Here is a 24,232-nt window from a genome sequence, read left to right as displayed (position 1 = left end):
TTATTATTATTATTATTATTATTATTATTATTATTATTATTATTATTATTATTACAGAAATTGGCTTTAAAACATGGACCCCCTTTTTCATTTTGTGAGAGGGTACCGCAAAAGTCTGCCACGCCACTGTGTACATAAATATTGCTTATAAATTTCCACATACCTTTTCACTTGAGCTTTCAGAACATGAATTCGCGTCTCCACGCCAGTTTGGAATATCCAATGATGGTACAGTTTCTGCACGTAATTTTTTTCTAAGCGGCAAACCAAGTACTGTAACTCATTTCTTAGATCGCGCTCGTAGTCCTCAGGAAGAAAGTGCTTTGAGCATGTATTGGCCAAGGATGTTATAAATAGAAGATCTGCCCATATGTATCTGCATCCTATTAAATCGGTAATGCCAAAAAGCAACCGAGCATCGGCACGTTTGATTGGCTACTTTCGTTTCTACCATCGTCTGATTGACTACTTTCGTTTCCGCCATGATTGTTGGTTCAAAACATTGCGATCCTATTGGGCGGAGTGGGCAGAGTAGGGTGGCGAAACTGTGACGTATGGCTTCAAGATTTTGTTGTAAGGGCACATCCTCTATTTTATAAAATCCTTGGTATTGGCGGTATCAGCATTAAATTTGTCTTGTCTTTTACAGCGGGAAATCCACACGCTTCTGAGTTCCGCATTTTTCGGAAACCTATGGTATACAGTTCCGGGTTCGTTTTTACCCTAATTTTTTTGCAATTCACAACAGCACAACTAGCATTACTTTTACGCTTCTCACTCATTTTATTGTCCTCACACTCATTAAACAAATACATACAAGAAAATAGCGATAAATAAAACAAAGAAACCAAATTTCAAGCACTAACTAAAGCTACAAACTCGCTACAAACTACTGAAGATTCAGGAAAAACATATATTTCAATTTAGAGAGTTTCCATCTGGTAACGTCACCCGACAGACGACAAGAAAGTACACCAAAGCGCGGGAAGCGGTAAGAAACCCCCCGCGGCATACCAACACCGTGAAAGTTTTCGGGAGATTGAAAATGGTTACAGGATTATTTTAGCCACTCTGGTCATTCCCTAGCTGCAGGGCGGGATTGTAACTTAATAGGCCTTTGACAAGCTCTTGTTGACTGTGTTCAAGTAAGCATGCATCTATGACAGAATGCAATTTATTTTTCCGTACCAGTCTTCATAAAATTTACGGAGTGTAACGCAACGCAAAACATGCAAAAATCAATTACAATTATTCTGCCTTCTAAGCCAACCTGATATATTTTGCTTTTCGTTGATGCTAATTACTAAAGAATGTTGTTCAAGGAGTTAACGAAGAGGTTTCATTAGTGAAGTTCTTATAAAATTTGAACTTTTGAAAGTGATTTCCTAGCAATTCAATAAACTGCAAGCTACTAGAAATATTTCATACGTTATTGATCATTATTTTTTAAAAAAATTCTGATGCAAACGAACAATTTAATATTAATACTTTAAGTAGAAGAAAAAGATCAAACAGAATTAATTTCTCGGAGGACCTTGAATTAACAATATAGAAATCACTGTGACTGAAAAAAAAAGAAGAAGAAGAAGTGCCCTTGAGCAGGTGTTAGTGGTGTTACGGACATCTGGCGGGCACAAAGAAAATGCTTTTCATTACGAGTTTTAGAGCGGCATCGAAATTGGTAGCGGTTAGAAGTGTAGTTCCAGGAAGCTTTTACAGAAGTTTTAGTATGGCTGGTGACATGTTGAAGGTAATTAAAAATGTTAATCATTGTGTTTTTCTTTATAGTAATGCTGTATTAGTAGTTGTTAACCTATTCATTGCCTGTACTTTTCTATAAGTGATAGAATGTACTACTAAGCCAATAAAACTATAAAATTATATTTGAAACAATCCAAGGTTAAATACAATTTTATAGCGGTGTTGTAACCCCTTATTGATTGAATCTTTTTCTTAGTCATGACGAGTACTTTATCATATTCATAAATGCCAAACTTCTCATTTTAAAGCTCGATTTGGTTTTGTATAGTGAGCACTAATTAGAGAAAACAATTTTTCTTCATTGCATTTAGTGCATTATTGCTTGGAATTACCGAAATTCATGAAGTTCAATAAGTTCATTGAATGTTTCAATTCTGTTATTACTTCGGGTAAGTTCCGATAAGACGAAAGGCGCCCGACAAATGTAGGAAGGTAAGTTAACGATCCTAACCAACCTAAAGTAATGCAGTTTCAGGACTGCTATGTAATGTCAAGGTCGTGTGTCTAATCACTTGCTTATATGGGGCATTAGTGTGGTGTCACCGGAACAATTTGAGGTTATAGTTAAGGAGCCGTATTTCCCATTTAGGGAAGGACGAGGAACGCCATACTTTCAGGAATTATTCAATGACTATCTAGGATGTTAAAAAGTAGGTAATAGATTGAGTTCTTGCCCTTGTACTTAGGGTGTTTAGGTAGTGCAACAGTAAGATGTATCCTCGTGCACGGGAGATGAGAAGTAGCTGTTCTTAACTATTACCAAAAATTATAATTTTTTTCACTAATTTCCTTCTTATAGTCCCTTAAAAGGTTTCCCTTAGGCGACGTGAAAATATCTGAGCATAGACAATTTAAGGGGGCCACCAAAAGTAATTCTTGAAAAATTACAATCCTTTTACGATTTGTATATACGAGGTGACCCTATTTAACTCGAAGTGGCAAAATAGTTGTGAAATAGAAGGTAGTGAATGACTCACCTCGAGAAGTTTACAGTCGATGTGTTCTTTGCCAGACTGTTGAACCGCTCGCCAGATATCTGGTAACCGCTGATTACCTGTCAAAGCCTAACGTTGGAGAGTGTGTTGACAGTGCGCCCTAAGGCACGAACAATGTTGAGAATGTTTGAAACATTTGCCCCTGAGAGGTTCTTTCATTTTTGGAAAAATATCAAAATCGCAGGGGCTCATATCCGGGAAGTATGGCGGATGCTCCAGTGCCTCCAAACGGCATCGTCGTAACAGAGTCTGTAATGGATTGCATGTAGCATTGTTGTGTAGGAGAATTGGTCCAGACTCCAGGAGGTCTGGACGTTTGCACCGAAATGCTGGTCGCAAATGGTGACTGAGGTATGAAGCATTGACGGTAACGCCCGGTGGAACATGATGTGACAGGATAATGGCTTCGTGGTCTATGACATTATCATCATCACTGTCACGTTTGCTGGCTCTTGCCTAAGCTTTTCCGGTTGTGGAGGTTCTCGGTGGCGCAATTCACTCGACCGACGTTTCAATTCAGGATCGTAAGATCTTCCCCACGTTTCGTTACTTGCAATATTACGGTGCAAGAGGTCATTACCTTCCTCATTGTAACATTGAAGGTGTAGCCGCGCATATTCCCACCCATGCCACTTTTGAACCTCGGTCAGATTGGCTGCAATTTTTCGCGTGCCAAGATCTTATGTTAGCATGCGGTACATTGATGCGGAAGAAATGTTCTGTTCTTGCGCCAATTCACTACAAGGCCATCACCGTCAAGCAGTGTCCGTAGTCTTGCAAGATGAATTTCGTCCGTAGTAGTTCGCATATGCCCTCCACCGTGCATTTTGTCTGTTTACTGTCGTCCCGCCTGAAATGCTGCAATCCACATCGCCACTGTCCGATACGATAGAGCAGCTTCACCACAGGCCTCTACTAATTCTCTGTGAATCGTCCTAGCATTTCGCCCTTGTGCCACCTGGAATTTGATAAACACACGCTATTCTGCTCGCGTGAACATTGCGTTAGGGCGGTATTTCAAACGACAGTCACTTTAACAATACCTACTCGCCACACACACACTCCGTAATATGGGACCGCAGCATCGTGGAAGTGGCTCGTACACATTCACGGAACACTACGTTCGTCTTTTGTCTCCTGCCCACACGACACTCCAATCGTAGCAGTGTTGCCAGTTCGAGTTAAATGACCCTCCTAAATGCGGCTTCCGAATGTGTAGCATAATGACTAGAATGCAAAAATACAAACCAACCTGTGCTAGGTGGCCCCTAAAAGAATGATCGCCATCGAACCGAGCCAAGACCGGCCGAAACCTCTGAGTCCTCGCGAGGTACATCCGAAGGTAGCAGGCGCGTCAGCGATGGTTAAAGTCCAGAAAGTATAACGTCGTTGCCTTCCCGCGCTTGGACCTGTTCGTCACTGGGGGTGTGGTAGGAGGACAGCCAGTCACCACCCTTCAGATTTGCCAAACTTACTCATCGCAAAGTCATTCAGTTTCTCTTTTCACGCACAGTGTCAACCAACTCTCAAGTGTCAATGTCCGCTTGTTTTCGGTGGTGCTCATAAGAGTGATTGATATATTGCGTGTGTGTTAGTTTTTGTTCCCTTTTTGTTTGTTACATTTGTAGTAAGTGAATTAAAAGTTCTTTCTTCTCGGAATGGAAGGTATCACTATCCTTGTTATAGGAACGTTGTGCATTGTATTTTTGTTGGTTTTGGAGGAGTATAACGTGGAAGAACTCTCCGCTCTGATGCACGAGAAATTGTGGTAAAAATTTATAACTTTTCAATCTGAGTTTGATGCTGCTCGGAATAGAATAAATTTTTCGTGGGTCGCTTTGGTCTATCCGTAAAATTGTCAAAGACATGAGTTTTCAGTACAAAAAAGCAGAAACGCCAGAAAGTGTTTGATTGAAAGGGAAGACATCATATTCAAGAGCTGTCAATATCTTTGTAAAATCAAACAAGCGAGGGAGGAGGGAAAGCATATAGTATACCTCGATGAAACGTGGGTTAACACACACCACACGAAGGGAAAATGTGGTTTTCACACAACGATAAACTTCCCCTAAAAGTACCAACAGGCAAAGGTCAACGACATTCTTGTCCATGCTGGGGCTTCCACCGGTTTTGTTGACAATGGGCTCTTGATTTTCCTTTCGAAATCTACGAAAGACTATCATGAAGAAATGGATGCTGATAGGTTCAGACAGTGGTTTGAATATCAATTACTACCGAACATTCCACCGAGTTCAGTGATAGTCATGGACAATGCATCTGTACATTCGAGCAAATTAAATAGCCCCTCCCCCCCCCCCCCCCGTCTAGCGCAAGATAAGCAGAAATGCAAGAGTAGTTAGCGCGACACAAGATACCATTCGAGAATAATGTTACGGACAGTTCTGTATAATATGATTAAAGAAAACAGAGAAAAATTTGTAAGATACGAAATACTATTGCAAGTGAGCACGGACACGAGATTCTAAGACTCCCTCCCTACCACTGCGACTTAAATCCAATTGAACTTATATGGGCTCGGATTAAAGGGTACGTGGCAAAACACAATACTGTGTTCACAAAATCAGGGATACAAGATTTATTTCATGAAGCAGTTAAAACTATTACACCCGAGAGGTGGGAAAGCGCGTGTGCACATGTGATAAAAATTAAACAATTCTACTGGCAACGGGATGCATTGATAGACCGCATTGTAGAAATCGTCATTCACCTTTCGTCAGATTCAGAGTTGGAACCGGAAGATGTGACAAACGACGGACGCGAAGAGAGTAATGATTTGGACGGTATCCAGAGTCTGTCATAACAGTAGGTCTAATTATTATTGTTTATTTTGGCACCGGAAAAGGCTCAGTTTATTCACACATTTCTTGTGAAAACTATCCTAGATTCGACCCCAACCCATCCCTGGTGAATGAGCACTGCGCTAGGAAATACCTTTTCCTCATATTTCAGCATGATTCTATCGTGTACATGTATTATGTCCATCGTCTGTCTTACTTTACACCTACAGAGCACAATTCAGTAAGTTAATAAAATAAATAAAATTAATATCACGAGAGACAAAGGCCAATGGGAACATTGGGGGAGTCAGAAAGTACTAAGAAAAGAGAAAACACACTCATTCATTAAAATTTCACATGGCTTTGCCGGTATATGAAGTTATTACATTATAATTATTATTATTATTATTTTATTCTACTTTGAACTGATAATTGGAAATAGAGTACTCTTAATTTGTATGTATTCTCTATATACACGGCCTACGGAATCCGAAGGTTCAATGCCGCGTTCACGAAAGCTCTCCATTGACTTCTGTTCTTACCCAATTCGATCCAGTTTCTACTCTGTATTTCTATTTCTGCGAACTCCATCTTAATATTGTCCTCCCATCTGCGCCTAGGTCTTCCTAATGGACGTTTTGCGATTGGATTTCCGGTTAAAACCTTGAAAGCGTTCCTACCTTTTCCATTCTGGATATATGGCCTGCCCACCTGAGCCTCCTAGACTTGACCCTAATGATGTTTGGTAAACCGTATAAATTATGCAGTTCTTCGTTATGAAGTGTCCGCCATTCTCCATTCCCGTTCCTCTTGAGTCCAAATATTCGTCTCAAGATTTTATTCTCAAATACTTCCAGTCTGCATTCTTCCCTCAGCGTAAGCTACCATGTTTCACAACCATAAAACACAACAAGCATGATTATAAGCTTTAAATTACTCGATAGAATTCCAGGGCTCATAGCGAGTTTTTTTTTTTTTTTTTTTTAAATAACTAAAAGTTACTATACAAGTTGGTCACTAAAAGTTCCTTTTTTTCTTCCAATTTGTCACTAAAAGTTACTTTTTTGGAAGATAAAGTGACTTTTTCGTGTGATTTGTTTTCCATTCGCAGTTTTATAAGAGAAATATTATAAAAATAAACGGAAAAAGGAAGAAACTTGTTACTCATTACTCTTCTGAAAGTTTCAGTACTTGCCGCCACATGTAAACAGTCATCTTTATTCTCACTTCAGGTTTTATTCTTTCTAAAACACAGTGGATGATTGGTGGCTGTTTAAGCTCTCTGAGAAGGTTGAGAACCCTTCTGTGTCTATTCTTTCTTCTATCATAATTGTCTTTTAGTTTTCTTTCGTAATAGTTAACGCTCCGCTCAACGTTGTGTGTGTGTGTTTGTGTGGTTCATTATGTTCGTCTTGTGTTATACTTCTTTTACAATAAAACCTCTCAAAACTGACATCGGTGGAACACGATTATTTGTCCGTAAATGAGTGTGTCCCTAAAAGAAAGGGTTCTCTCTCAACACCACACCACACATATTTATGGCATGGAAGAATAAGGAAGTTTGTCCTCTTATGAAGGTGTCTACTACTATTGAGATGCCCGTTAAGAGAAGTTTCACTGTATTAGGAATTAACCACAACTATTTTATCCAGTAATTACATATGAATTCATTACACACGAATTATTGTAATCATTTTGCAAAATTCTGCCATTATTTCAATTTATTCACTCTCAGCAAGTTTTAGTGGGTGATTTTTTTTTTAATATTAATTGGGAAAAAATTCCCTCGTCCCATGCTGAAATCACATTCGTTTAGTAATTAATACTGTACATAGTTGTAATTTCATTATTTTAATGTTCTAACCCTGTTAACGTTAATTGTTGTGATATTATTTGATCTCTTAATATTCGCTCCTGCCCCTTCCTGTCTATGTTATTGGCTCTGAATATCTTTCATAAGAAAATTATTCATTGATTTAATTGTTTTCCAGAAATCCGGTTTTTCAATTTACAAATATTTTGAATCTTTCTGTTTGTCTTTTTTTTAATGCAGCATAATTTTAATAGTCCGCTCAATGAATTTACGTGAATAAAAATGTACTTTACAAAAAAATTAAGCTAGCGACAAATGCGTTCCTGCATAACATTAGACTCAGTCTAAAATATATATAATTCTTACTTCGATCGATCTCTTCATTTCTGAAAACATTTTGACTACACCCTTCTAACTTCCGTCCGTTGATACACCACTTCCAGAGTAGCACTTACCAACTGAATCTGGTATAGGCTTATTATTACTGTATATTGTCACATTTTTCCTTATTGAGGAGGAGGTAGGTGAATGAGCGCTCAAGACGTTGCCAATTTCAGTCATCTGCATCTGTCCATCAATCTCTTTTCTCGGAAACGACCGCGGAGCCCAGGAGGGTAGGTATGAGCGGGTCTGTTTTGTCAATTGTTTTGATCGAAACACCGCCCGAAACAATGAGGTCACGTGGTTCTCGAAGCCGTACATGAGAACGAAGTCTCTTCGTATTTTGAAGTGAAATAAATAAGAATATTGCCTTCTTTCCTAAACGTTAAACTTTTTTAACTTGATGTAATAAATAACCTATGATACCGATGGATTTTGGGGGGTATTCCTTTTCCATCCAGGGGTCTGATGATAGTCCCTGTCTTTTAGTGCTTGTGAGTCAAGTGAGTAAAGTTCTATGTTTATATATATATATATATATATATATATATATATAAATCAAACCTTATACTGGCATAGTCTAATTGTTGAAGAGTGGAAGTTTCGCTTACTTGCGATCCACGCACGTCGTTTTGAGAAAAAAAATGTTCGAAACGTTATTTAAACCGCTCAACTGGTTAGCGGAGAAAAGCTTGGTTTCTAGTAGTTCGGTTGGAAGCTTAAAGCTGATTGCAAAAGCAACACCATAATGTGAGAGTCACAATTGTGCAAATTACTCAACAGATTTAGTCAGAATTATTAGTTCATGAGATGTTCTTTTCGTGATTTATTATATTGCAACAGAATACAGGGTTTAATATGAATATATTTTCAGGACCAAGGAAGTATTGATTAGTATAGGTTATATGTATATTGCAAGTTTTACTTGTCCTGTTTATTTTAATGTCACACTCGTTTGTGCTTGTCGTTCAAACACACTGTCATTGGTGTCATTGTGAGTGGAACAACCTAAACTCAGCTATGTGAACAAATTAATCATGCGAGTGATATAAAAATATCCTTGACTCTGAAGTGAAGGACCTTGCATAAATTAGCCTGAACTTTGCCTTTGTATTCCTGTTATGTTAACTACACCGTGCGAAACTAAGAATTGTTTAAGCGGTGCATTTTCTCCTTATATTTTCTTTATGTATCTTACTATATGGAAACTTCACTTCAACTCAGGCAAAAGGAAAGTTTTGTCGAGAACATTCCAAATAATTGGACATCAAAGACACCAAGTACAATTTATGAATTGAAATCAACATAGAAGATGGTCAAAGTCGGAATACAACCATTCAGCTGTGGAGACTGGTAGTTAGAATTTTTGTTATGGCATGTACACGTCTCCGAAATATAATTGCGCGCCTAACTTTTTCTAAGACTCTTAAAATTGTCAGTTTGGCAACGACGCATCCGAAGCAGGAAGAGAGGTGGCAAGAAAAACTGACGTGACTTTCCAAAAGAGCTCACAATTCGTTGTTCGAAATACGTAGCTTCTTTTTTGTTGGATCAAAAGATCCAATATATTTCAGGCAAAAATTTTCTTCTAGGCTTTCTATCTGGAGAACTACATATAGTGCAGCCAAATCCAAACTATAACTTAACTCAGTATGATGTGCTTATTCCGTAAAAAATACGGAAACTCTATTTAAGCTCCGTTTAAAAATTTTGTGGACCCTGATCCAAAAACTTATTATTAGCCAAGATCGCAATCTTTTGGTGCATTTTTTTGATCATTCCTAAAATTCTTGTTACTTAATGTAATGATAGTTTTAGAATAAGGTAGTAATTTGGCAAATGAACAAAATAGAAATAGATAACTTGGTTGTAGGTAAAACTCACATGCATTTCGAGCACAAAAGTAGTTAGTAAAACTGAAGGTTAAGATGTATATTATCTATCCATGCAACTGGAGGAAAACTTTGGAGTTGTTTCGATAGCCTTGCGTTTTTTTCTGGGGGGGGGGGGGGAGGGGAGGGATTCAATACTTTTGAACCTGGGTCGAATCCCACAGGGTGATTTCATGTATTTACGTTATGTAACTTTCGGTTGTTCTTGCTGCAGTTTTGTATCGTATGTATTACACGGGGTTGACATCTTTCTAACCTAGCCAAAAAGAAGTCGCACAGCTATGAAACGTTTTTTGTATATCACAGTGTGATTCCTTAGTGCAATTCACGTCTCACATCGATTTATAAGTTTTTCGTAAACCTGAAAATAAATAAGGGATGCTAATGTTCAGGAAATCATTATCAGTCCTAGTAATCATCACTACTAGAACATAGTTAATTATTAAAGTAGGGAGCAGAGGAAAGGTTTGAGGGTTTAAATTTGATGAAAAAGCATTTTATTTCTTCGCACTTTGTTGTTACACTTATGAACTTTGTATTGTCTTGGTGCATCAAACAGCTTTCCATAACAGTTGCACATTTTTTCACTTAAGCGCTTTAATAGTTATTAATAGTATACTCCAGGCACGTATTCACAGTTTGCTAGAGAGTCTATCGTAAGAATAACCTCAGAGTTCTATACAGACCTTACCCTGAACAATCACATGACTATTTTGGGAGCGGAAATTAGGTATATTTTCTACTTCCTTGAAACCTGTTTTGTCTGTCTCATAGTGGTGAATGTAAGTAATATCAAATATGGCCATCACCGTACCTCGAACAATCTTGCATGAATATTTTGAGAATGGAGATGAATGATGTATGCTTTCTCCTGCTTTCAAGCCTGTTTTGCCTCAAGTTCAAAGTGGTGAACCTAAATCATATCCTGAATTACGAATTTCACTGAAACTGCCTGTATATTCTTTTTAAAGATAAATGATGCACTCAGAAGCGAGTACTCGCTCACGTTTTTCTATAGAAGAGTTTGTCCGAGAAGAAATCAGAATGAGTTGAGGCCACACTTGGACAGTATTTGATATATCTTTGCTCCGGCGCAGGGCGATGTTTTAACTCCGAGAGCGAGTGGAAGAAATATACCTGCAAAGAACACTGAACTCGCTGCCGACATGTCTCGACAATATTTTCCCCGTCATAGATTTGCCACATATTTGCGTTCATCACTCCATCAGAGGATGGTATAATCTCGTATACGAAATGCCAAGTTTCTATAACACAAAGGTCTTCGATTCTGCAATACAATGATGACATCAGTCTTTTGATTCAGTATTGTTGAAGGTGCATCAGAGCGTAAGTTAATCATCAGTGATCGTCTGACACTTTGAAAGTCTGCAACTACAGTATCATTAGAAGCTCCACTGTTCCTCAACGATTGACAGCATGGTGGATTTTTTGGAAGTCGTATCCTTCTTGACGAGGTACTCAATAACAGCTCGGTTTTTCACCCACTATTCCTTGATCATGCATATTAACAGGCCATTCTGTTGGTTTATGGTGTAGGGCCAGTGAAGTGCATAGTATGAATGGGCTGAAATATCAAAATAAAATAAATATTAATCGTAGAATAAAAGAATAATTCACGATGTTCGCTTTCTTGTAGCGATTGGATTTAGAAGTGCACTGTGCGCTACATGATTGGAATGTCTGCTACACATAAGGTACACAGCATTTCCCTATTCTCTTCACTATTCAGAAAGAACAACTCAATTTTTGTCAAGCTTGACGTTTTTGTGACATATTTCCCATTAGTCCAGATTACAATACCCTGTCTGAGGCTTGCTATACGTGATCCACAGTCAAGTAAGTCACACACTTTGAACCACTGACCCAGAGCACTGAACTCCCAACTACTGTGGAAGCAATGCACCACAAGAAGTATGAATTATGAAATAAATAAAATCAATATGAAGACTGAAAACAGATAAATAAAAGCAAAAGGTTTCTCCACTTCGCAACAAAATAAAATGTTTAAAAAACCCAATAACTACATTATCCGCGATCTGACAAATTTTAAATTTAGGAAACCGGGATCCACGCCAGGACTCCCAATATTACGGACGGTTGTGTTACTCTTTAATGAATTTGCTTTTAAATCCAGATATTACCAGCATATGGTCGCAATCGAGCTCAATAAATTAAGATATATATATATATATATATATATATATATATATATATATATATATATATATATTCTATTTGAACTACCACGTTAACCAACATTTCTGAATAAATTTTAAATTCACTGTTTCATTACCTTCTAAATGTAAATTTAGGAGTTGAATTATTTAAATAACCGCTTACATTTTATTTGTGCATGAAATTAAAATGTTGTACAAGGGAATTATACAGTGAAAAGAAAAAAATAAAATACAGCAACATTCGAAGTCTTAAAATATTTCCAATTTTAAAATTTTATGTTCACCGAATATTTCCGTTCAACATATTTTAGTATATATGAAATTCGTAAGGTATTGAACAATGTCAAATTTAAGTCCTTGGAACATTTCATTTACATTAAAACTTAAGTATTTCCACAGGAAAATCTCAGTACAAGATTAACTGAATATTAGATTTTAAAAATAAAATCGGTTTAACTAACATTATATATATTTAGTCTCTTGCAGACCACTCGAATCAATAGTTCGAGAAATTAATATAAATCCGTGCGTTAAATAAGTTAGCCATCTCGCAAAGTGTTCTCGCTACATACATTTATTTACATTTTCTTTTGCCCTTTCAACTTTATTTGCCAGTTTTTATATGGGTATAGTGTGCCTATTTCACAAACCCAAGGCTTATTTTGCACGGGCAGACTAAATCTATGTGCATTACTTAATGTACTATCACAAACCTGGCCACCTGCTAATTCAGTATAACATGTTAAAACTATCACCTTACATTAATATAGTTGGCACACACAATCAAAATTGTACTCTTCCTTAAACCTACCTTAAATCTAACATGCAAATATAACACGGACTCACACAACACAAATTTCACATACTGGCGATGGCAGAAAGTGATTTAAGAAGAGAATTTTGGCAATAAAATGAAAACGCACTTTGTATTAAATAAAACATGAATTTTAGTACTATTTATATCAATTAGAATTACCAGTGCTTAGATGTGAACTAATGCCTATCTGAAAAAAAAAAAGTTTGGTGCAGGAATGTAAACATGTGTCCACATGAAAGGAAGAAACTAATTATAGAGCCATAATGAAACAAAACCATATTTTGAAAAGAAGGTTAAAAAGAGAGTTCTGGAACGAACAAAATATTAACTCCAGCGGGAACCAGAATCATTGAAATAGAACACCGACAAACAAGTCTGCTTCTACAGGAATTCCTCCGGGCTGAAATTAGGATTTTAAGGGTAAAGCCAACTGCAATACCAGGAAGAAAACTTCAACATTCTGGAAAGCCACATGTCTAGATTTTCTGGATTGCTGGAAAAAACCCTCCAGTAACAGCACCTCTGCTGTTTGTGGAAAATCAGCTTGGATGAATAGGATGGACGTTAACAACTTGTTGAAAATTACGAAAATCCTTGAACGGGAATAATTTCAGGACAAACAAAATCATTTGCTATTTGCTGAACTAAAATAAATATTAAAAAAAAAAAAAAAATCCTCATTAAAGATCTGCTCCTTGTATGCATGGATTGGCATGTTACCTCCTTAACTTCATGCAGGAGTCGATCGTCGCTTATTAAGCAGAATGCACTGTACTATTCGTCCAGTATATTAACTGTTGCCACACCACGATAACTAGAGTAGCACCAAAGTTCAATGGAATTAAAATAATTCTCTTAAAACTGAAATTATTGACTCCATATCTAGACATTGTATATATTTAGTTCACTATATGTATTGTCTTTACGTTACATGTATGTTAAACAACTGGACGTATTTACTTTACGTTTAATTTTATATCGAGAGACCACTCTGTACTCCTTAGCCTGGGGGCTGATAATTCTGCTACAAGACTTTGTGAGATGCTTAGGTGGAAAACTGCAAGAATGAGCGACCAATCGAAATATGACACCTGTGGTGACCATACATACGGAAAAGGCGGTAAGAGGACAGTAAGAAATTCCTATATTAACATGCACTGTTGTCATGGCAAGAGAGTAAAAGCGCCTACCTAAAACCCAACTGAAATATAGTATCGGAGCAACAGCCCTTGACAATATACGTTAACTATTAAATTGCTACTATGGATATAATGACAACAAATTTGAAGAAGAATCGAAAGTTTTGAGGAAAAGAAATAACAGGTGTTTTTATCGTATCAGGAAAATAAAATTAATTTCGAAATATAGAATTTAACGTTAGATAATTAATAATAGCTATATAGTTTTTTAGCTATACAAAACGATATTTTGGAAATTAATATTTTATGAAGATTTAAGAAAGACCCTAGGTATTGGTAAATAAATGGCATATGGAAATTTAAAACAAAATTTGAAATGGACTAAATTGCCTTAGCCTTGATGACAGCTTCACTCTCACAGGCATACTTTCAATCAAGTGCTGGAAAGTTTCTTGGGGAATGGCAGCCCATTCTTCACGGATTGCTGAACTGAGGAGAGGTATCGATTTAGGTCGGTGAGGCCTTGCACGAAGTCGGCGTTCCAAAACATCACAAAGGTGATCTATAGGTTTCAAGTTAGGACTCTGTGCAGGCCAGTCCATTACATTGATGTTATGGTCGTGTAACCACTCCGCCACAGGCCGTGCAGTATGAACAGGTGCTCGATCGTATTGAAAGATTCAATCGCCATCCCCGAATTGCTCTTCAACAGGGAGAAGCAAGGTGCTTAAAACATCAATGTAGGCCTGCGCTATGAGAGTGCCACGCAAAACAACAAGGGGTGCAAGCCCCCTCCAAGAAAAAAACGACCACATCATAACACCACCACCTCCGAATTTTACTGTTGGCACTACACACGCTGACAGATGATGTTCACAGGGCATTCACCATACCCACCCAGCCATCGGATCGCTACATTGTGTACCGTGATCGTCACTCCGCACAACGTTTTTCCATTTTTCAATCGTCCAATGTTTACGCTCCTTACACCAAGCGAGGCGTCGTTTGGCATTTACCTGCGTGATGTGTGGCTTATGAGCAGCCGCTCGACCATGAAATCAGTTTTCTCATCTCACGCCTATCATAGTACTTGGAGTGGATCCTGATGCAGTTTGGAATTCCTGTGATGGTCTGCCTATTACACTTTACGAACCTCTTCAACTGTCGGCGGTCTCTGTCAGTCAACAGACGAGGTCGGCCTGTACGCTTTTGTGCTGTACGTGTTCCTTCACGTTTCACTTCACTATCACATCTGACAGGAATGTTTTCACTCCTAGGGATGTTCAGGAGTGGAAATCTCGCATACAGACTTCTGACACAAGTGACACCCAATCACCTGACACGTTCGAAGTCCGTGAGTTCCGCGGAGCGCCCCATTCTGCTTTCTCACGATGTCTAATGACTACTGAGGTCGCTGATAATGAGTACCTGCAGTAGGTGGCAGCACAATACACCTAATATGAAAAACGTATGTTTTTGGAGGTATCCGGATACTTTTGATCACATAGTGTATATAATATAGGGTGTCCCAAGACATTAGTACATCATCCAAATAGAGGTAGCAATGTCATTGAAAAATCGTGATAATTGTTGTCATTTTTTCTTGAAATTAAGTAATTGCCATATTCGCTACTTGCATGCTTACTATTTTTTCTCTTCATTTATTTATTTATTTATTTATTTATTTATTTATTCTGGGAAAGTTAACTTTACAGTTTTGTTTTAGAGGAAAACTATTTGAATTATTTCTTAGAAGTTAATTTTGTTTTATATAGGGTATTGCAGATTTTTAGCGACAAAGGAATTTGGGAAGACAATGCTTTTTATTGTTGTGCAGTGTGATCTTTGTAGAATGTACTTAATGAATTTACTAAGAATTCTGCAGTCTTTGTCTAACCAATCGAAATTACGACATTAATCCGTGGGACTTACTTGGTGTCTGATTGTATGTACCCTTCCGGAAGGTGGGTAAATAATTGGACACAAAACTGCTTAAATTCTGTTGCGCGTTCCGCTTCATCTCTTCAAAGTTTAATGGCTCCCAAGTAACTCCGATCTAAGTAGCCCCGATTGTTTTCAGGGGGGTTTAATGAAGAACAGAGTGAATGTGAACAAACTCCTTAGATTGCAGTAGTTGGATAACACTTCGGCTGAATCAGAAATATCACTGGAGAAATAGTGCAGCAAGTCACACATGGAGAAATGAAGAGCAGATAACGGTGTATTTCAGTTTTAACTAAAATACACCGCTATCTGCTCTTCACCGCTATCTATCTATTTTAGTTAAAACTGTGTACACTTTTCAATACCTGTTTCGATTCCAATAAATATAACACAATCCAAGGTAAGTTCTGGTGTAAATTACGTAAGTAAATCCATACGGTATATTTTATATTACAATTAATTTTGTCAGATTGGCGCTATAAGAATCACAGTGTATTTCAAATAAATTTGGTTTAACGGTTCCTCCTTGGTTTATCAAGAAAAGGAACGTGTTTTCAAATAAGCATAATAGCTTGTGTATGTTTCTAGATAATTAATGCCACAAATTGTTTTATAATTGTCGGATATCATTACATCTGTAAACTTGCATAATGATGGTGACCAACATAACAAATTGCTTTGCTGTTGTTTTGAAATTAAAATTATCTTTACAGGTTGGCGACAAGCTGCCAAATCAAGATCTGTTCGAAAATAATCCTACAAACAAGATAAACATTAGTCAGCTGTGTCAAGGTAAAAAGGTGGTAATTTTTGCAGTTCCTGGAGCTTTTACTCCTGGATGTTCCAAAGTAAGTAATTCATTTTGTTTTGTAATATACTATTATTATATCTGAGCTCTAAAGAAATGCAACTTTTCCGTGTTCGCAATTGAGTTGTGTGAACTCTGTACAGGTATAATTTAACAATTATCTATCGTCGAGAGGAATGAATGAATAATTGCGAAATATGAATAGATGAATATACACTACCGTAACGAATAGTGAAAAGTGTGAGCTCTTTCTATTCATGAGACTTGCCACAACGTGGTGTCGGACGTTTAGTAAACGGGCTTAGTTGATATATATTTTTCAGTACAAATTCATTGTGCTCCTTAAACTTTTATTATGTATAATATTGATATATAGTATGTATATGCGGGTTGTATACAGTACCAAGATATGTTGTAACTTTTATTTGTAATTGTGAGTTTCATAATTTCAAATATTTTTATTTGTCACTTTAATACGAACTAGATCAGAATATATGAAAGTTCCCTCTTTAAAGCAAGTATCGATATTGTTAAAAAAATAAATAAGCAGAACATTATTTGTACAATATTCTATTTCCACAGGATGCTGCATACCAAAACATTGCTCCATATGTTTTCCGTTCGTGTTGACACATTTGTACTAACGGGAAACTATTTTTTTTTTTTTGTACCCCTTCGTCATAGACGGATGCTGCCTATCCATGTATTCAACACTTAAGATTTTTTGCACCCTTCGTGAACACAATTTTCGAAATCCTAAGTATCTACCAAAATTTTGTAATGGAGTGTCCGTGAATATTTGGAAGATTGAAAGAAAGTAACGTTGCTGTGAATCGGTTGTCCTCACGAATTTTTTCGTCCGCACGCTCCAGGTCATACGTGATCAGATGGTTTGTTGGCTCTTCCGCCATTCATCATACGCATTAGCACGACCTTCATGGAACACTCACTCAGTTCCTCATTATCCTCACACTTATCATGTTTCCCTCATACACCTTATACAGTTGATGATTGATGCTGCTGTAACGTTTCTTGCACACAAGAAACTAATTCCGGTGGGTCGTTCGAGAGTCTAAATATTTTCAGATACTCTCAACAAAAACACTGTGACTGTCCTCATAGCTCATCTGGCTGTTAAGTGAGTGAAGGATGTGACTACGAATTGTAAAGAATTGCAAATGGTTTATTTTTGAAACGGTGCTTTCTTTAAAAGCACGCTCCATGTATAAAAAAGAAAGTTTTTAAAAAAATCGTGGGGTATATAATGTACAGTACCGGTCAAAAGTTCAAGACCACCTCAAATTTGAGAGAACCTCTACTGTGGATCTTCTATTTGGCGCAGTAACTAAGCAGCCGTGTTACAGGTGCCTGTCCAAAGCATAAAATTTGACGACAGTTGGATTGCGATCTGAGAGATACTGCAAATTACACGCGTAATTACATTTCTTGAAATGGACTCCAAAAACTGGCATCTGTAATATAAATTACATAATGCAAACAAGTGGTTTGAAGATAACAGTATTTTGCTCTTATTTGAAAGATACGCACATAGAGAGACCATGCTATGACACAAATTTGAAAGGTGACCAAGTTGTAAATGTTCTGTAGTCTTTTATTGTGTTATGTTAACGTTTAAAAAGCCAAAAGTAGCTGTATTTTGAATGTGTTTACGACGGCCTGTGTACGTACTTGGGTGTTAATATTGTCACTCAGTGGAAGCGTAATGCTAGTTGTTACCCAGTCCAATGAACAACAATTAATCATACGAAGCTTCCGAGACTTCACAGCTCCATCCGAATGGTATTAAACTTTTGACTGGTATTATATATACGAATGTATATAATATAATATATAAATTAGTTATTCATTCTCATGCCTTCAGCTAGTCTACGAATTGCCTGCACGTTAGCAACATTCTTTGGCGTCAGGTAACAACAACTATTAGCCTGACTGTGAACTGTTAGAAGCTTGACAGAAAGACTGAGAGGCGGCTTGCTTTTATAATAAGGGTATACTCCTTATGTCTCATGATAAACTTTCATTCATTGTCATGGATAGAATTACTCTCTCTAGAATTACTCTATGTGGCTGCCTGGCCTCTGACATTTATAGTTGAGGAATTCTGTTCATTAGCCTCTGCCTGCAGAGTAAGTCTCCTTGCACATTAATGGCATTTCTTTTCACAAACGTGTTTTTAATGAGGAATTGATATATATATACGGTGTGCGGTTCAGTGTCTAATACTACATTCCGATTTTTCATTAAATTTCTTCTTAACTAAGTGCTCTTTGAAATGTCTCTCATTAATATAAACAATACTTGGCGAAGTTTTCGCATTAAAAGTTTTCACTTTTTCAAAGAATAGTGTTCTCCCACTTCAGGAAAGTGTCGTTATATCCAAAAGTCGCCTTATGTGTACTTCCATATATAATTAATTACATTCTGAAATGAAGCAGTAAGATCTTGAGTTACACGTGTCAAACATAAATTAAACTCAGAACTTTTGATTACTTTTTTACTTCTGTACGTTTTCATATGCACAGAACAAAATTGTAGCAGATAAATGTGTGTTTGTGGGGGCAAGGTTATGTGGCACTATCTGTTTTTAAGTATGAAATTTAATACGAAAATGCGATAATATGTTTCAGATTCTTTTCTAGACAGCTTGGGTCCAGTGCTACGGCAGCCTGTTCGCCGTAAGACTAAAATTCGCCCTATCTTAATGTTATGAGTGTAGTGCTCACACTTTTTTACTTCTATTCGTCATATTATTACGCTTATACACTGTAAACTAAAGGAAACTGGTAAATATAATTATGAAAGAAAGGTATGTTCCTTTCCCAGTGGGAAACTCATGAACACAATGTTGTCCGCCACAAGCTCAATGACCTGATATTGAATCAGGGACGACTCATACTAGCAGTAATCGTTCTAGTACTGGATCATCGTATTCTTTCCCACTAAAGTAATAAGTTTTGTTTTAAAGTAATGAATTCGACTTACAAGTGTTAGTGATGCTTTTGTGTATGGGTGTGGATGTATGTGTGTGACGATTAACTTTTGAATTTATTAAATGGAAGAACGTATGTAAGGAAAGATTTATCTCTTGCGAATGTCGTGTAATACTCCAACAATGAACATAATCACGTTATCAGAACGTATTTTGTTGTAATTTACAACCCATCTAAGTTTTTATATTTTTCGGTTGTTCCCATCAGGGTCATATTTAAATACCTTTGAAAAATCATCGATCTCATTTATAGTTATTTGCACGAAGAATTTCTATATTCTTCTTTTTGTATTTTTGGCTTGTTCGCATTTCAATGTATACTCCGTAGTTGTAACAAGTTTAACCAATTGACCCAGAAGAATGAGAAAAGTTGCTGTAATGTTTCCTGAATCTTACTGCTTAATATATGACCCAGTTAAACTTAATTTGAATTAAGTGATATATATATTTGCTAAAATAATCTGATTTCCTGAGAATTGTTTTGTTCCGTACCTCTTTTCTAGGAACTGCGAAAACTCTTATCATTAAGCATATTCTTGAAGCACTTGTATATATTTTGCATGAATATGATAGTATGAGTTTCTTCTTTTTCCAGAAACTCCCATAAAAACTTTACATAAGTAATTTCGACGGACTTCGTTACTGAAATGTCTGGAATATAATAAATTAGTTCCCATATTTAGTGTAATATACAATTATGTATAATAAAAAAAAAAAGTAAACATATCTTTGCATTTATCAGAGCGGACGTCACCTTTTGAGTGAGATATTGAATAAATAATTAAATTATACTTTAATATCTTCATTACCAATGTTAAACCTAACAACTTCTTAGATACGGAAAAATTTTCAGGAATTCAACACCCATTAGAAAAGTGCACTGAGAAACTGATCAAGGAAATAAAGGTATTTTCCGGAAACGTATATACAAAATCATCTCGCCATTATAATTCAGAGTAGCCAGTCACTGCATTAATATAATTCTTACACGTATGAAAAATGCCGGATGCTGAGAAAGTCTAAGTACAGTATCAGATTAAAGTATACTTAAACCAACTAGTTAGTAATTTTTCGTGGTTATCTTAATATATTATAATTTCAACTTTTATCCAATTAACATTCATCAAGATTATTCTGGCTCTCCAATCTTAATAAAGTGGGATTCATAAGTTTTCGATTTGTGAGGACGTCTTATGTAGTAATGTACCTTATGAATGAAATGCTTGGAGATAGATCATCTTAGCTCTTCAGAAACGCATTTAGTAATTACCAGTGTAAAGAAACTATATCGGAATGAATGAATAAAATTAAAAACAAAAAAGCACTAATAAGACTAAAGAACATCTGAGAGACTTATAACAACCAAAATTTTGCTGTATCAGGATTATAAACATTTCTCGACCTACAAACACTTAACAACTAAGGTGCAGTTGGTCCGTAAGACATCCTCACAAATGGAAAATTCAACTTACGAATCCTTCTCTATTAGGATTACAGAGCCTGAACTTAATCAGGACTCACTGGATAAAGTTAAAATTATATTATTAATCTATGTAACACCACTAATAATCACTAACTTCAGTTGGTTTGAGTATACTCTGTAATTTTTCATACTGTACTTAAGACTTTTCCAGTATATATATATATATGTGTGTGTGTGTGTGTAAGAATGTTATTAATAAAGTGATTGGTATTCTAGATTATAATAGCAAGATAATTTAATGTATAAAGGTGTAGGAAAATACTTATTATTTTCCTGATCAATTTACCGTGTATTTTTCTAGCAAATGTTGAATTCCTTAGAAATTTTTGCAGTATCTTGAATAAGTTGTAAGGTAATGAAGATCTTAATTAACATGTAATTATCCATTCTATTTACTACTCAAAAGTGACGTTCCCTCTGAGAAAGATATCAGGATTGTATGAAGTATAGAAATTATAAGGATTCTAAGAATACATATTATCTGGATTTTTTTTTTTTTTTTTTTTTTTTTTTTTTTTTTTTTTTTTTCAGACTCACCTCCCTGGCTATATATCCAAGGCCGATGATTTCAAGAAGCAGGGAATCGATGAAATTGTGTGTGTTTCTGTAAATGATCCGTTTGTTATGGAAGCCTGGGGAAATGCTCATAATGCAGCTGGAAAAGTAAGTAATCGATACGTGTTCTTAAATATTGTCTGTAAATTTTATTTCTCGCGATTGAATAACTTACGATAAATAGTTTCGTCTATTTTATTCAACACGAGAAGTTAGTCATCGTTCTGTTGTCTCCAAACATTCGTTCAGAATCAACGTCTGGCATAAGAGTTCCTAGTGAAAATATATTTTAAAGGAGGAGGAAAAAAAAAAGAGAAAAAGAAATGATAATATTTAAATGAAACTAAACTTTATTGTTAGGTTTAATCATAGCTCATGACTTCTTCGTAATAGTTGGTTCAGTTAACCCGTAATCAATTTAGTGCATAACGTGTACAAGTCAGATTTCCCTGATCACACCCCAAAAAGAGTAATACGCTCTCACATATAAGTAGTAGCTTTAATGTGTAAAAGATAGAACAAGTTTAGAGGGCAGGCCTTCTGGAAGATCGGGAATTTTCGAATTTGTATTTTCAACAAACCATTATTGTTAACTTCAGACTTAGTGTTAATGTGAGATCTTTACATGTGTTACGCATATTATATATATATATATATATATATATATATATAACCATAATTTAACTAAATTACTAGATGTATTGCAAGATATACTGTAAACTCCCAAGAGTTTCAAGGGCACAAGCTCAGAAATTGATAGTTTTTCTTTTATGGACTGTCCTAGGGCATGATGTACTCAATTTTGAATACAACCAAATTTCGAATAGCCTCAGGGAATAAAATCAGTTTCGTCTTTCATCTTCTATTGGAACTTTCTATCAATACCTCGGAAACTACTGCTCATTTTAATTCTAGCAAATTTAACTAGTACATTATCCATACGGATATTGCTGAGACTTTTATTAGAAAAGTCAGTTGCAGTTTTTCCTTGGCGAATAGTGGAGCATTTGTGTTGTATAATACTCTCAAAGGTATTATGAGAAGATAATTCATGTAATAGAGACTGGTCTTACTGATGTCATTGGGCGAGATTTTATTAATCAGTTGCGTTCATGTTTGAAAATCGAAAAGCAGGTTATTACTTTTACAACAGTACTAACAGAAAAGTGTGGAGATTCATGGTGACTGCGTCGAGAAATAGCGAAGAAATGTCCTTCTCGTATAATTTTCTTGTTTATTTTTTATCCTTTTTTCGCATATTACATTATGCTCTTTTCTAACTTATTTTAAGTGAGCGCAATTCTAGCTTCATTATCCAGTATAAACCACGAATTTCTTAGCATTAGCCCAGCACCGTGAGACAATTTAGAGATCTAGTGTAATTAAACCTAAAACTTAGTGCTGCAGTCTAGAAATTTAGTAGAAATAACTGTGATGAGAATAGGGTGCTGACTATATATCATCCAACTAAAAGCTGTCGAGCAGGATATTTGCTATAATACTTATATATTTCATAGTTATACACGATCTTGATAAGGGAAATTCACCAATTGAGTTTATTGGTTGAACTGTGTTCAAATTACGCCGACAGTTACGGAAATTGCTTAATGGGCGAAAATCGACTTGTTACATAAGCAAAACATAAGTTCTTCGGATGTATCATGTTTAGTTTCGAGACATCTTTATAGTAGTTTCTCGTCTTCAATGGTTCTTACTATATCCAACACCTGCTTCTTTAACATTAGTATTATCTTAAGTGCGTGTGCGAATAAATATATATGATGAAGTTATAATCTTTCAGCTTTTTCATAAAAGCTACATTTGTTCCTAATCATCATTTTATCACCTCACTCCTACTATGTAAGTTTCATTTTCATGATCCGTGGAATCCCTGGTTCAATCCCGGCTTATGCCAACTGAAAGGTTCCCTCCTTTTTTTTTCCACTTTCATAATTCCATCATCTCATTATCATCACAATCTTCCTTAGCCTTTATGGATTATTGTCAGATACTGAAAAAAAAAAACACACACACACACACATAATATATATATATATATATATATTTACTTACTGTCAGATATAGCGTAACCAAAAGTTACCAAAAGAAAGAAAAAACAAGACAACAATAACAACAACATAGGACTGTCAAAAAGAGTGTAAAAGTAATGTTATTCCGTCAAAACTTGTTTAAATGCTCTATCAAACACCGGGTAGCTCGAAAAAATGTCCACATCAGTTGTAACTTGATTATAACAGTTTGGTATTCTGTAGAAAAGAGACCTCTGCATAATTACCAACGTAGGACGGGCAAGATGGAATAGGTGGATATTTCGGGTGATGCGGGAAGGGACACGTAAGGATAGTTCCTGAAGTAATATTTCCGATCTTAAGTCTCCATTCACTATTTTATGAAGATATTTCAGGTCAGAGATAATTATACGTACTTCCGGAGTCTGGATATTCAGATGTCGCAAGAGTCCCTTAGATAATATTCGAAGTGCAGGAACACGGAAACGGACTAGAGCAATAAAGAAATTGAGAATAGAATCAAGTCTGGAGACATGTGTAGGTGCTGCCATGGCCCATATGGGAGAGCAGTATTCGATCTTGGGCTCTATTAGTTTTATAAAAAGTTG

The 24,232-nt window shown here is 36.2% G+C and overlaps 1 protein-coding gene across 1 annotated transcript in view; it reads left to right on the top strand.

Moving 5' to 3' along the window:
- The first annotated feature begins 1,586 nt into the window (after positions 1–1,586).
- The window catches only part of Prx5 (Peroxiredoxin 5), a 28,449-nt gene continuing 5,803 nt past the window's right edge, over positions 1,587–24,232 (top strand). Inside the window, exons 1-3 of the mRNA XM_081758910.1 lie at positions 1,587–1,750; positions 16,452–16,586; positions 21,571–21,702. Coding sequence (XP_081615036.1) covers positions 1,643–1,750; positions 16,452–16,586; positions 21,571–21,702 — 375 coding nt within the window. The 5' untranslated portion in view covers positions 1,587–1,642. The remainder of the gene's footprint in view (positions 1,751–16,451; positions 16,587–21,570; positions 21,703–24,232) is intronic.

Source organism: Thermobia domestica, chromosome 5 (assembly GCF_964235325.1).
Source record: "Thermobia domestica chromosome 5, izTheDome1.hap1.1, whole genome shotgun sequence".
Taxonomy (NCBI): Eukaryota; Metazoa; Arthropoda; class Insecta; order Zygentoma; family Lepismatidae; genus Thermobia; species Thermobia domestica.
The sequence above is the reverse complement of the archived record's forward strand: the minus strand, read 5'-3'. Positions and strand labels throughout refer to the sequence as shown.